General features: G+C 39.3%; 1 protein-coding gene across 2 annotated transcripts in view; it reads right to left on the reverse strand.

Annotated features, from left to right (window-relative positions):
• Positions 1-236: 236 nt before the first annotated feature.
• Positions 237-15,038, reverse strand: part of wdr47 (WD repeat domain 47) — a 39,568-nt gene continuing 24,766 nt past the window's right edge. The window contains exons 8-15 of one of the 2 annotated variants that reach the window (XM_031901041.1): positions 14,319-14,579; positions 13,662-13,722; positions 10,071-10,225; positions 9,801-9,970; positions 7,619-7,789; positions 6,848-6,979; positions 3,964-4,182; positions 237-2,385 (exon numbers count right to left, since the gene is read on the reverse strand). In XM_031901041.1, coding sequence (XP_031756901.1) covers positions 2,243-2,385; positions 3,964-4,182; positions 6,848-6,979; positions 7,619-7,789; positions 9,801-9,970; positions 10,071-10,225; positions 13,662-13,722; positions 14,319-14,579 — 1,312 coding nt within the window. In that variant the 3' untranslated portion in view covers positions 237-2,242. Of the gene's footprint in view, positions 2,386-3,963; positions 4,183-6,847; positions 6,980-7,618; positions 7,790-9,800; positions 9,971-10,070; positions 10,226-13,661; positions 13,726-14,318; positions 14,580-15,038 lie in introns of both variants that reach the window. The other variant, XM_031901040.1, reaches the window with a different exon arrangement.

The raw sequence follows: 15,038 nt of genomic DNA on the forward strand, positions 1-15,038 counted from the left end.
CTTCCCCACTCAGCAGACCCATTTGGACTGTAGAACCTTAAGCTTAGCTTCTCAACAGCTGCTCAGTGCACACTGAGCATGTGCAGTGTCACTGGCACTTCTAGTAAAATCCAAGATGGGGAGCTCCTGTGACAACCACTAAATGTCAACAGTCCTTTCAACAGGTACAAAGTGATAGTGAGTATGTCACTCCAGTTTAAACAGTAATAATATATCAGGTATGAGAAATAAATGCAAAAAAGCCCTAATTCTATATTTATTGGTGTTTTGCTTCAATAGCACACAGTTATTCACACATGTCCTATAAACACTTGACATCATGTTTGTGGTCATATTGGACATTTAGGCTAAACACAGATACGTGGATGACTTTATTCATATATTTGCACGTATACACTTCCATTATAACAGTGTCACTTTACACAACAGGTAAAACTCTGCATACAGTGCACAATGCATTTAGAATATTAAAAGAACAGACATGGATAATATGACATTATATGAAATAAATAAAATGACCTAAAAGGTTTATAATTTAACAAAAATAAAAATATACAGTATGAACATAAATGGCCTAGAAAGATTAGAATTTACAGGGTAGCGAATATACATCTTTCATTGCCGTAAAGACTCTAAGGCAGAAAAGAGCAATATAAAACTTAAGGAAAGTGCAAGAACAAAAAAAAAATCTGCATTTCGTTTTGTAGTGAGAGCCGGGGAAATGAAATGCCTCATGCACCAAGGAAAGCATCATGCTGAAATGGATTTTCCTTCATTGTCAGCTGCAATGTGCCAATGGCCCTTCTGCTAGCACAGGACAGGCGCCACATATTTTTGCATATATTTATAGACAAAATGTACTTCATGAAACAGAACAAAAAAAAAACACTGAATAATTCTAGCAGCACATACCCATCATAAAATCACACATACAGCTCTGTAAATGTGGCTGCACTTCAATAATCATGCAAAGTGTCACTAAACTGAAGGGCTAAAGTGTGTTTGTGTACAACAACAGCACAACAATGACAAAAATAGCCAACTTCATTTGAATTTTCCCTTTAAATCCCCATTCCAGCTATACCGGTCTGTTTTTTTTCTACTTTTAATGAATCTATACAACTTGCTAATGAGCCATGATGCTATGAATAATGCAGCTGTAGATTACCTATACCAAACATTATACAGAGGTAGGCAGATATTGGGGTGGGATCTCAAATATAAAACACTCAGTTTAACCATTAAAATGCACCTTGTAAACAGAGCAGAAGTAAAGTATATGTAAAACACCAAACTGCAAGTGCCGGCCCAAATGGACACAAACCCAAAATAAAGTTGCCACTGACAAGTAGTAATTCAGCAGAGATTACACGCAGTTATTATTGGAGAAGTGAAATAAAAAGTATGAGTCTGCTTTCCTGTTCTGTCACTGCTATTACTATCATTGAATGACAAATTATAAACCTGTGGCTCACCTCAGTAACACCACTGCCAAGGGTTGTTCAGAACTAAGGTATTCCTTATGTGAAATGATAGAACCAATATTCTGTAACGAATCGAAGTATATAATTGTCTTAAGGATTGAATTAAATTGTGTGTGTGTGTGTGAAGTACAACTCACGGGGCCTGCTGTCAGCAGGATGACATTCTGGTGCCACAGAGATTGCCCTCTTTCCTGGTTTAGGGCTTCAGTTTCCCATTTTTAACACTTGCTGGTATAATGCCAAAGGGTCTTTTTTTACTATTTTTGGAGCAAACATAGGACAGCTCTTGTTCAAAATAATGAAACCAATGGCATAAAAGAAAAAAAATAGAAACAGTTCTATAAAATGCTACATAATGAGCCAATAATGACTTATTTGAGGTGCAATGTATGATGGGGCAGCACATATAAATTCCATTCCAGTGCATTCTGTTTCTTTCTGGAACAGCTCAGACTTTGTCTGTCTCATACTTCTGTATGGCACTGCCTGGTGAATATGGAAACAAGCCAGAAAGGAGTCTCAATCACCTGCATCCTCTGTGACACAATGTATGAGAGCACACCCATAATTCACTTTCTTTGGCTTCCTCACATTGCACTCTATAATTCCTTTGAGGGTTTGGAGGCTGCAGGTGCTGAGTTGCAGGCCTTCCTGGTAGCTGAGGGTTCATCTGCAGCGTTGTGACCTTTGACAGCTGGATGTAAAATGCCAGTTTAGCTTCTTTCAGAGTGCCAGCTTGGGTTGGGCGAAGTCCTGATCTACACATTGTAAGTCCATAGTGATACAGTCCTGTCAGCAGAAGAAGAGAGGAAGGAGAGGTCTTGTGTATGCCATCGGCACTGGATCACCTTGTCCTTGTGCTCACCTACTTCAATGATGGGAAGTGGCTTTGTAAGGTCACCTGAAGGGATACAGATTGCAGATCAGGCTCATATCATGCATAGTAGCATTTACATGTCCACACAGCAAACGGATTATATATATTTATAATGTTGAAAATGTTTACTGTATATTGGACTTTTGGTTTTTTTTGTTTAAAGGAGAAAGAACGGTAAAAACTAAGTAAGCTTTACCAGAAAGGTCTATGTAAATACAGCCATAAGCACTCACAGAAATGCTGCACTGACTTCTCTGTTAAAATATTTGTTGTGTCTGTAATTCATGTGCCAGAGACACACAGCTCTCTCCTGCTCCCCCCTCCCTCAAGAATGCTAAGAACTCATACTCTGGGCTTGGCACCCAAACCTAACTTTTCTACTGGTGAGTTACATGCTTTCTACATATATGGGGGTTTTCGTTCATGACAGGCTTTTTGCGCCTGTAATGAAAGCATTACTAGCAACAGTAGTTCTCATTTATTTATATATTAAAACTGCCAAACAAGCAGAATCCATGACTGTCCAACAGGCACTACGCTAGTCTAATCTAATTATAACTGGTTAGCCATTAGTAGAAAATGTAAACTAACAGCAACCAGGTTCTCATCTGACCTGCCACACACTGTACAGCTTTTCATCTGCTTTCAATCACTACATGTAACTGCTGCCTAGCACTGCATTCCCAGGCATATTCACATGTGATCACTCCCAAGACCTTTTTACTTATTTCAGTTTTATGATGGAACTGAATTCTTAATAGCAAGCCATGCCCTGTTTGTAAATCTGGTGTATCTTGTTACTCAACGGGTTAACTTAATTAATAAAGTCCTCCCCTCTATCAAACGACCATATCTGTCCCGAGAATGCCGAGATAATTAAATAATTAAAATTAAATAAATATATAAAAATATATATGGTGCATTTTCCATTCTCACAGTAACAAAGAACACACTATAAGGATAACACCACATAGCATAAATGTATCTTTTCCTCTCTGCATAATCACATTCACTGTTGACCCTGAGTGAAAAAAATGGTTTTTGTTAACAATAAAGTGGTAGGAGTTTGCAAAAGAAACACTTTTACAAATTTACAAATGAAGTATGTGCCTACCAGATCCCTGGGTTTGAGTTAATCCTCCACCACTGCGTAGATGCAGAAAGTTTCAGTGGAGAGAACAAGTCAGTGAGGACAGTGTGTGGTGTTCAGTGTGCACCACTAGGCGCAATGTTAAGCAAAGCCCTAAGGACACCCAGGGTATGCACAGAAGCACTTAATGCTGTAATGTCCTCACTGACCCTTTTTTTCTATATGCTGGCAATCTTGGAGTCTGCAATGAAGTCATGGGTCGGGTATATAAGTAAATTTAACAAATACTTTATAAAGAAGGCTTTTTTAAAATAATATATTAGTGTTTCTTCTGCAAAGTCCTATCACTTTGGAAGAACGTAGTAAAAAAAAAAGTGGACATTTCATTCACTATCTGTCCAACCAGGCCTTGTGACATTAAAAAGGCTTAACAAATTTGTGGGTTGCATGGTAAGTATGGCAAAATATTATGTTTGGAATGGGAGAAGGGAATAGTTTAGATAAGGTATTACCTTGTAAGTCTGTTACTTTGACCTTCATGTCATAGGAACCAGTGAGAAGGTAATGAGCTCCAGGTGAGAAGCGAACAGAGCGAACATCACTGGAGTGTGGGTGATAGCTCTGCACCATGCGGCCTCCTCGGATATCATACAGCATGCAGCTAGAATCCTCCTGCCCAGTGGCAAGGAGTCTCCCACTAGGATCAACTGCAACTGAGGCCACTGCACTGCCTACATTGAAGGGCATAAACCGTTACAAAAACATGTATAAAAAAAGCCATATAGAAGCACATGAGCAGATCAATAGGAGATCTGAGAACATTGTAAAGCATAAAAGTGAAGAAGAACATAAGGCTAATGTCACACGAGGCGTAGGGCTGAAATTTTCGGCAAGCGGATAAACACTTGCCGAAAATTCAGCCCTACGCCTGCTACTTGTGCCTGCACCCGAATGAATGGGATACGCTCGGGTGCAGGCACATGTAGCCGATATACGCACGAAAACGCGAGACTTTGCATTCTCTCGCGTTTTCATGCGTATATTGGCTACATGTGCCTGCACCCGAGTGTATTCCATTCATTCGGGTGCAGGCACAAGTAGCAGGTGTAGGGCTGATTTTTCGGCAAGCGTTTTTCCGCTTGCCGAAAAAATCAGCCCTACGCCGCGTGTGGCATCAGCCTAAGACAAAGAAAGCATAGAAAAGGGAAAAAGGAGACGGCAAGGAGAAGTGAAGTTCTGCAATATTTATTCCTCTATGAAGCACTTACTTAAAGCAGAAAAGGAACCAAACAGGAAATACAGCAATCTTTTATGATGAAAAAACAATTTTTACAAATGAGCAAAGAGGAAGGGATTTATATGCAAATTATTTTGCCATATACAGGGCCTACCAAGTTTACTAAAAAAAAAAAATTTGTTATAAGACAAAATGCACATCTAAATGATATTGATTGCATCCAATCTTTTGGGTTATTTTTGGGGTATACTGCCTCTTTAAGATAGGATGCAATTGCAGATGCATTGCAATCCTGTTGTCTGCATGTATCCTACCTAGGAAGCAGCTTATCCTCTAGATCAGTGCTGTCCAACTGGCGGCCCGCGGGCCCGCGACCCCCCTCTGTGTGGCCCCCCACCTGTTTGGCTACTTTGATGGCTTACTCTTGTGAAACTTTAAATTGTATCAGTACTGAGATTAACTGGCCCCCCTGCATGGTTCTCACCTCAGATTCAGGCTGTAATCAGGCTGTATTGTTTAAATATGTAATCCCCTGTGTTGTTCACACCTTTTAATCTCTGCATTGTTCACCCCCTGCAGTGTTCACACCTCAGGCTCAGGCTGTAATCACCCATATTGTTCCCCTGTTCATACCTCAGGAGCAGTAGAAACCCACAAATAATCCCTGCACACTACAAAAAGAACATATACTGAGGTGGTACTTCAATTAAAAAGTTTTTTAATACATAGTTATTGTGCAGACTGTAGGAGCAGTGCCAGCATTGTGTCACTGTAGGCTGCCTGTGTGTGCCAAACACACAGGCATCATAGGGCAAGCAGAGTATGGCACACACAGGCAGGGAAGGGAAGGCAGAGTATGGCACACACAGGCAGAGTATGGCACACACAGGCCAAGTATGGCACAAACCAGCCAAGAATGGCAAACACAGTGAAAGTATGGCACATGCAGGCAGGGTAGGGAAGGCAGAGTATGGCACACACAGGCAGGGTAGGGCAGGCAGAGTATGGCACACACAGGCAGGGTAGGGCAGGCAGAGTATGACACACACAGGCAAAGTATGGCACAAACCAGCCAAGAATGGCACACACAGTGAAAGTATGGCACACAGGCAGGGTAGGGAAGGCAGAGTATGGCACACACAGGCAGGGTAGGGCAGGCAGAGACTGGCAGGTTTTTGCTGTACTACAACCATTAATATGGGTATGGTCATGTGATAACATGGGTGTGGTTTCAAGTGGGTGCAGTTTCTAAAAGGGGAGTGGTCAAAACTGGCTTCCATTATCGGCCCTCCACCACGTAGGTCGGAAAAATTCCGGCCCTCGGTACAACAGAAGTTGGACAGCACTGCTCTAGATAACTAGGAACCAATCTATTGCCTGACTTGTCTGGAGAGTAAACTGACTGTTTTCTAAACTAAACTAAATATCAACACCTAGCTAAAGTCAGGCATTCAAAAACCATTTTTTGAGTTACTGATTACATAATTTTTTTCTACTTACAGTATATACTGTGGGTTACATATTGCTTTATTATTTTCTTGTGAGTTTTCTAAACTGACCTTTACCCAAAGAGACTACTGTCTATGGTGACAAGCATCATATTGTCGGAAGTCCTACTTAAAAACGTGTCCATTCCCAAAATATGTGAAGCACACTGTAAGAGGTAATGCTGGAAAACTGTTAACTAGGGCATCAATGAAATCTTCAATGTCTCCCAACCCTAGCTTAAGTGAACCAAACATACCATCCATCCTCTTATGACCCCTACAAATCAACCACTATGTTAGAGCTCCTGCCAGTTGGCAAGTTTGCTTGACAGGACAAGTCGTACTGCCCTAGTGAAGTTCAGACTTTGGCTAATTTTGGACTTGTATTAGCCGTCTAATGCTGTGTTTGCCTTTGGCACTGGAGTCTGCTAGATTATTCATCATGTACTGAAAGCAAAACACTCAAAAAACTGATTAGGGCAGATTAGGGTAAAGAACATGGCTACTTCTTTGATATTAAGTTTTTGCTCTCAATTTTCTGGTGGATTGATCTTAACTCCAAGGTTAAGCCCATTAAAGGTTTCAAGAAATCAGATCTATTGCTAAAGCTATAATGCATTACACAACATTACATAATGTTTCAGGCACACATAAAAGTGAAATATATTTTACCAGTGCCATGGAAAGTTGTTCCAATAACTCGCACACAGCTGGGCACTCGTAGGTCCCAAAACCGCACTGTCTTGTCCTGGGATCCAGAAGCAATCATCCACCCGCTCCATGTGTAGAGTGCCAGAATATGCCCTGTCAGCAAATAACTTCTTTAATATGTAACAGTCTAATACAGTGCAGTAAACTTTGCGATCACTGTTTTAACAGGAATTAGCTATTTTGAACTACATGACTACCAAAGGAGAATTTACATCAATAAACTTAAGTCAATCAGGGAATAAATTACAGGTCAAAAATGGTTTTATATGTTAAATTGATACTGACATGTTCCTATTATTGATCTGATGTGGCATAATGCAAATAGAAATGTACAAATGAAACAATATTTCAGCCTATTAAAAGATCAGCATCAGCCCTCTGTGCCTAATAAAACTAGCTCTTTGTGCTCTTCTAAATGTAACTAATATTGACACTAAAAAAATCTACTCTTCAAAATAATAATGTACATTAAAAGTTACCTATAGGTCATGCTGATCGTTTTCCCTGATAGGGCTGCTTTTGTAAGTAATTGTTAGTTGAAGTTTCTAAACCTGACTGTCCCTTCTCAACCTGTCAGTTATAGTTTTATAGGACTCCTGCTGCACAAATATGGCAGCCCCCCTCAAAGACAAACTTGGGGATTGGATAGGTACCATAAAGACATTGGGCAAATCCTTTGCCCATGATAAATACCATTCTATAATTATAAACACACATATATGCATTCCTCACCTGTATGCCCACTGAGGGCATGAAGGCCTTGACCACGCTGGCAATCTGTAGTGTAGATGTTACAGTCTCCAGCACCTGCACTGATTAATATTGCCCCACCACTCTCTGGTCCTTCCATAAAAGCCAAATCCCTTATAGTACCATCATGCATGCTGAACTCCAGGTCTGGACCTAAAGAACAAATAAAGGAGATGTTGAGGAAGAGAAATATTGTAGCACTGGAGCTATGGCATTTTAACTGTGTTTGTGTGCCAGATATATATATATAGTCTGTAGAAAGCTGGCACTCACGTTTAGGAGAACAATGAACGCCTGGGTGCAGTATCAAAACTTCAGAAAACATTTCACAGGAAAGATATCGCACTCACAGGTCTTAGTTGAAGAAAAACGATGATTTATTTTCACAGCATACAACTGACGTTTCGGCTGCTTCCGCAGCCTTTCTCAAAGTGAGAGTTTGAGAAAGGCTGCGGAAGCAGCCGAAACGTCAGTTGTATGCTGTGAAAATAAATCATCGTTTTTCTTCAACTAAGACCTGTGAGTGCGATATCTTTCCTGTGAAATATATATATATATGTAAAAAATGCTGATGCACACCAGGAAAATTTTATCAAAAAAAAGATACTTAGTTTATTTAGATCGACGTTTCGGTCCTCACCCGGGACCTTTATCAAGATATAAAATGTGCAAACAAACAGTGTTTATGAAGACTCACCCACCAGTTAACCACCACCAAACCACACCCCTCTCTGGAGTGGCTGTGTTAACCCTTAAAAAAGATCTCAGTTCCAGCAGATATCTGCTGGTGGGCGAGTCTTTATAAACACTGTTTGTTTGCACATTTTATATCTTGATAAAGGTCCCGGGTGAGGACCGAAACGTCGATCTAAATAAACTAAGTATCTTTTTTTTGATAAAATTTTCCTGGTGTGCATCAGCATTTTTTACATATTTACATTGTTTATCTGATTTGCACCCAGGTTGTTATCCCTATAAGTGTGTGCCTCAGCCTTTTTCTATATATATATATATATATATATATATATATATATATATATATATATATATATATATATATATATATATATATATATATATATATATATATATATATATATATATATATATATATATATATATATTTTTTTTTTTTTTTTTTTTTTTTTTTTTTTTTTTTCTTTCTTATGAAAGAGGAGAAGATAGGTGTGGGGAGTAAGCAGACCTTACATTTAATTAGAGGCTAGCATTGACATCAAAAGCAGCAGAAAAGCATAATCTGGCACAGTGTACAGTCAAACAGAAAAGGAGCATTCAGAAAGGTGTAAAATATATTCAGTATAACACACACAGAACAAATACATTTATGTCAGTCAATTCAATGTTGTCTGGTCTAGTACAAATGATAATGGGTACTGTTAGGCTTCATTTGAACACTTTACAGTCATTAATAAGGGTCATAAAGCACCTTCTTTAGCCCTTAACTTAAGAACTTTTTTGAGACTTGGACTGGTGATCAAAAAAGTCACAAAACTGTAAAGGGAACTTCAAGCACGACCGGACAAGGGAGTCTGCTAAAAAGCGATCCAAGGTGCCTGACGCGTTTCGTGCACGTACGCACTTAGTCATAGGCCTAACGATCGCTTTTTAGCAGACTCCCTTGTCCGGTCGTGCTTGAAGTTCCCATTACAGTTTTGTGATTTTCTCTCCCTCGGCTACGGGTTCAGGGCCTTGAGCACCCGGACCACTTCTGGACTTGGGTGAGCCTTTTGTATTTAAATGGATTTTGTTTGATCTGTTAACCCTCTACAATCCATTGGGATTGAATACACTTGAGACGGGCTCGGGGTTTTTACACCCGGGCTTTTATTAATATTTGGTACGTTATATTACTATCCCAGTATACACACACCTTAGGAATATTTACTTTGAAATATAGTTTTACCCTATTATGGGTTTTTGTATTTTGTTTTGCTGATCAAAAAACCCTAGTTCATCCCTTTCATTCTAACCCTGCCATTAAGGTTACAGGTTGCCATGTCATGTCTCCAAAGAAGCAAACCTGCTAAATTGTGTTGCATGGCAAAGTCACACTACCATGCAAATTGCTTCTAGAAAGGATTGTACAGTCAGGTTAGTGTGTAGGATTTGTTTGTTTTAGTCTATTTCTCAGGAGGAGTTTTACCTGTTGCATTGCAGGTCTCAGCACTGAAAGGCAACACTTTGACATATTTATCATTGGAGCCAGTAGCCAACAGCTGCCCACAAGGGCTCCAAGCCACACAGTAAATGGAGCCTTTGTGGTGCTTGTTCCTCTTAAAGCGAACAGGGGGTTGCGTGGGACAGTTTGAATTACTGAAAAAAAAAAAAGTAAAAAAAAAAAAAACATCAAAAATCAGAATGGAGGACTGTGCATGTGTGAGAGTCATTAAATGTCCAAGTGACTTGTCCTCACCTTGTGTCAATCACATCAGGGTATGCGCAGACTCTCAGTGTTTTGGAGTTGGACCCCACAGCATACAGAGAACCGCTAGGATGGAAGGCTACAGCACGAACAGCCTGGGTGTCCTCCAGGGAGGTTAGGCAGACAAACTGCTGCTTCTTGTCAGTCTACAAAACACAACATATGTAACTAGCATACAATCATTACGCTCCATCTTTCATCTGTACATTAGTAAAAAAATGTCATGCACATAGGTCATTTAAATTGGTCTTGCATATGTACAATTTAGATTACCATTACCTTTGCTATGTGGTGCATGTGCTGCTACACCACTATGCATTCCTGTGCTGCTTACTTCATATTAGCAGTACCAGGATGATTTTATCATACAGCCTAATTATTTACTTAAGAACTAGCTTCTGTTAGCTTTGATTAAGGAATCTGTCTCCATAATGATCATTCTCTAACCCTGCTACTGGGCAATTTTCATTAAATTATTTTGAATAGTTTAGCAATATCTTACGATCCTCTCGGAATGCTCTGGCCACTCTTGGTTTTGCTATTTTTGTTGACGATTGTAAAGAATACAGACCAAACTCACATAACACTGACTGGTTAGAGAAGATGCACTGTCATAAAAACGTATTGTTGAACAATACAGAACCCCTGACATAACTGAACCCTCTTAGCAGTGACTGCATTCACGATAGCAGGCAGTGGGTCTGCTCCAGTAATTGTGCCATGAGGAGAGGGAGGAGATGAAACCATTTTGTTACACCTTTTTTTTTTCCCCAAAGCTAAAACCATAAATAATCCCTGCATCTGTTTGCTGCATTCGCTGGTATATCTGTTTTGTCTAAGCCCGCTACTGTGATTTCATTTACATGAATTAGTTTGTATAGTTCAGTTTATTGAGCTTAGCTCTACATAGTTTGGGTTTATTTTTATACTTCTGATGACTGTATAAAATATGGAATAAACTTACAAAGTACCCACTGGGTACAGAATCCATAACATGATTTTGAGCAGAATCTGCATAAAACAGTAGGAAACTGCACAGGTTATCAGGTTTCCTTGCCTCAGATACTACTATTTGCCAGAATCTTTAACAGATTTGTCAGATTTCATGAAGAAGATGAGAACATGGGGCTGATCTCTCTAACAGCCGGGAGACCAGTTTCTCTAGTAGTGGTGGGGAGGAGAGCAGCGCTAGGCTTAAACAGACTCTGGTTATAGGAGATTCAATTATTAGGAAAATTGATAGGGTAATCTGTCATCTGGATAGCTACAACCTGACATTGGGGTTATTAATTGTCATGGGGAGGAGTGAGGGGGGCATAGAGTTTACCAGCTATGGAGGTCACTCTATTACAAAGAAAACAGCCTAATAGTAACCTTAGCGCAAACTCTCTATTACGTAATATAAATGTCAGAGGGAAAAGTAATAACTTCCGCTGTATGCTGACAAATGCACGGAGCTTGACAGGTAAATTAGTTAGTTGGAGTTTATTGCATGTACTGAAAATTATGATATAATTGTTACCACTGAGACCTGATGGGATGAAACATGTTACTGGGCTGTGAATTTAAATGGGTATCCCCTTTTTAGAAGGGACAAAGGGATTAGAAAGGGTGGAGGGGTTTGTCTGTATGTAAAGCAAGAATTAAAGCCTTGCGCTAAGAAATAACCAGGGGCAGCAAACCAGAGGTTGTGGAATCCCTTTAGGTAGAGATCAGCAGTGCTAAAGTGTTAGTGTTGAGGTTGGTAAGAAAAAAATTAGCTTTTAGAGCATTCATGTTAGCTAGGACAGCAGAAACTTTCATCAGGTACAAGGAAGCAAGTAAGCATGTAAAAACGACATCAGGCAAGCTAAAATAGAAATGGAAAGGGGTATTGCAGCTAGGAGTAAAACATATTGTGATAGTTAAATCTACAATCAGTACTGATGTTGGTACATAGTTGATGTAACTTAGTGTATAGATAGGTTGGTATGGGCCTGTGGTGTGTTTGGAAGGGTTCAACTTGATGGACTTTGGTATTTGTTCAACTTAATATGTAACATATATATATATATATATATATATATATATATATATATATATATATATATATATATATATACACATACACAGGTCAGGTTTGTTTCTGCATTTCAAGGGACCTGTCACCCAGACATAAAAAGTTGTACAATAATTTCAAACTGAACATGAAATCCAAATAATTTTTTCAACAACCATGTCTGCTATAAACATATTTTGGCTGTCAATCATACGTGCCTTCCCTGGCTCTATTCCTGAGGCTCAGCACTTTTTCATCCTACAATTTCCAGATGTCACAGAGCATCTCACATTTCCCCACCCACCTAATTGTCTTTATATTGGAGTGTGCATCAGGTCCTCCTTTCTAGTGCATATACACAATTTTGAGATGCTGCAATCACAGCTTCCACAAAATGGTGAAACACAGACAGAAATAGCCAGCACTCGGTCTAACCCACACTGTAGCACTAAGCAGCTGTGAGAAGCACCCTTGTGCCAGCACTCAGTCTAACCTACATTCAGGAGTTGACCAGTTGCTAAAATAAAAAGCCATTATTTGTACAAATCAAGAAGGAGAATGAGTGCCAAATCACAGTTTCACAAAATAGTGCCTGCCTGCACTGTGACTGTTGAAGGAAACAAGATTTATCTAATTTATTCTGTGTAAGTAAAGTTTAATTTTGCTCACCTAACACGATAGAATGGTATTTGGAGTTATTTCTTTAATTTTTTGCCTAATAAAAGAAAACATTATTCTAAGCAACTTTGCAATATACATTCAAATTTGCAATGGTTTTTGACTTATTCGTGTATATAATTGCTATTAGAAGTAATGTTTGCCAGTCCTTTTCTATTGCCCTGGGGGCTCTGGCATTTGAAACAATGTAACACAAGGCAGCAGACTGGCAGACCTGTCTTGCTGGAGGAGACTGACCTTTGCAACACTGTTTAAAAAGTAACAACCAGGAGTTCAGCAAATGCTGCTTTCAGTAACAATTTCAATTACAAATTACTTCAAAGGCACTAACAAGTTTCAATAAATTCACATTGGAAAGTTGCTTGGAATTATGTTCTTTCATTATGCAAAAATAATTTTTGGGGTTGACGTGTCCTTTAAGGTAACCGGAACACCAATATATGTGGAGATGTCAGTAGAAATGAATTACAAAGAGTGGAGGGGGGAAGATCTTAGGTACTGGGAGTCACAGGTTTCTAGGGGTGAATGGGGATATCATCAGATGGAGAAGATTCAAAAGAATGCACGCATAAAATAAGTGATTTCTTGCTAAATACGGTATTTACATGCACAATTTACAGTCATTTTTATACTATTTAGTTCACAGCAGGGCTCAGAAAGATTATACCAGTGTTAACATGTTGGGTAGACATTCCCCTCAAAGGCACATTAAAGAGAGTATTAAGGCACCTTATCATAATAATGTGCCATGATTTAAATCTGCAGGGAGAAACAGGGTGATGGTAGCAGTTGGTTTGTCTCCAGCTGTTTGCTAAACTCTTGCATCTCTGGGGCATGTCTCCAGGAGACCAACTACAGTCTCTTACCTCTGAGCATTTTCTGGCTCCAGTGCCCGAAGAATCTTCCAATTGCACCTGTTCTCTTGCACTACTAGAGGCAAACAAGATGCAGATTTGGTGTCGGTTAACAGATGTGACAGATTTAAGTAATGGATATTTACTGAATTAAAAACAAAAATGTACATTATAAAAAAAGATAATGCAGGAATTGATTTAAATTGCATAATACATAGCAACCATAGATGATATGGTTAAAAATGTACCCCCTATTGTTAAATATAATATGTCACTCAGGAGTTCCATTACTATACTATAAGACACAAGGCAAAAAGTCTTAGAACTTGGAGTTGACTTCTAATATCCACATTTTTTTTTTTAGGCACATTTTTTTTTTTAAGCACATTTTTTTTTTTAGGCACATTTTTTTTTTATAATGAACAAGCTTTGAGAAGTCCTGCCATTATATCATGACACAAATGACATCAATGAGTGACACATAACTAAGAACCATCTTTACTGGTAATAACGTAGCCAATACTTTATTACATATACTTACAATAAAAGGATACATTCCATGGCTTAATAAATGCACAAAGCTGAAGGCTGAGTGCTTTTATACAAGTGACAGGACTCAAAGGACAGATAGGGGGAGCTTAAATCCATGGTTTTATCACCAGAACTTACTTTGCACTTCCAAACACCGGAGACTCCTCTGGAAAAGGAATGTAGCTGGTGGCTCCCCGTTTGCGAGGCGTGCTGGTATTGATGCTCTGGCCATCAGGCTGTTGATTGCCCCTCTGTAGCACAGCTGTACCCAGTGGGGAGTGACCATTAGGGGCCATAATGCTGCTTTCCCTGGGGCCATTATGTAGTTTGTTTTTAGGCTGAATGCCTTCCTCAAGGGGTTCCATCCCCACGTTCAGTTCTCCCAACTTTTTGATGGACCTAATTGTATGGACATTAAAGCATAAGCTAAACCAAAAATGGGCAACCTCAACATTGCTACAACTGTTAGGCAGTAATGACCACAATCAAGAATGATATGTTAACATTTGCACCCTGTACCATGATTTCAGTTTGTACATTTGCACACTGTTGACCACAACTAGAAGGTGCAACAGCATTTTCAATATAAATATAAAAGCCTTATTGTATAAATTGCATGACAGATAGATTTGCCTACCAGCTGGCACTAGTGCTTACTTGCAGTGCTGGTTATAAAAGACAGCAAATCATACCACATGCAGTGGTACTGTAACCAAATTCAATGTCTACAATGCCTTGCATGTTCTATAATAAGCAGACTTGTAAAGGAGGAGAACCAAGAACGTCTGCAAGGCACTGCAGATGAAAAGCCAACTACTGCTACTTTGTTTCAAAAGTACATGTAGTCAGGACTGCCAG

The sequence above is a fragment of the Xenopus tropicalis genome, chromosome 4 (genome assembly GCF_000004195.4).
Source record: "Xenopus tropicalis strain Nigerian chromosome 4, UCB_Xtro_10.0, whole genome shotgun sequence".
In the NCBI taxonomy this organism is placed as follows: domain Eukaryota; kingdom Metazoa; phylum Chordata; class Amphibia; order Anura; family Pipidae; genus Xenopus; species Xenopus tropicalis.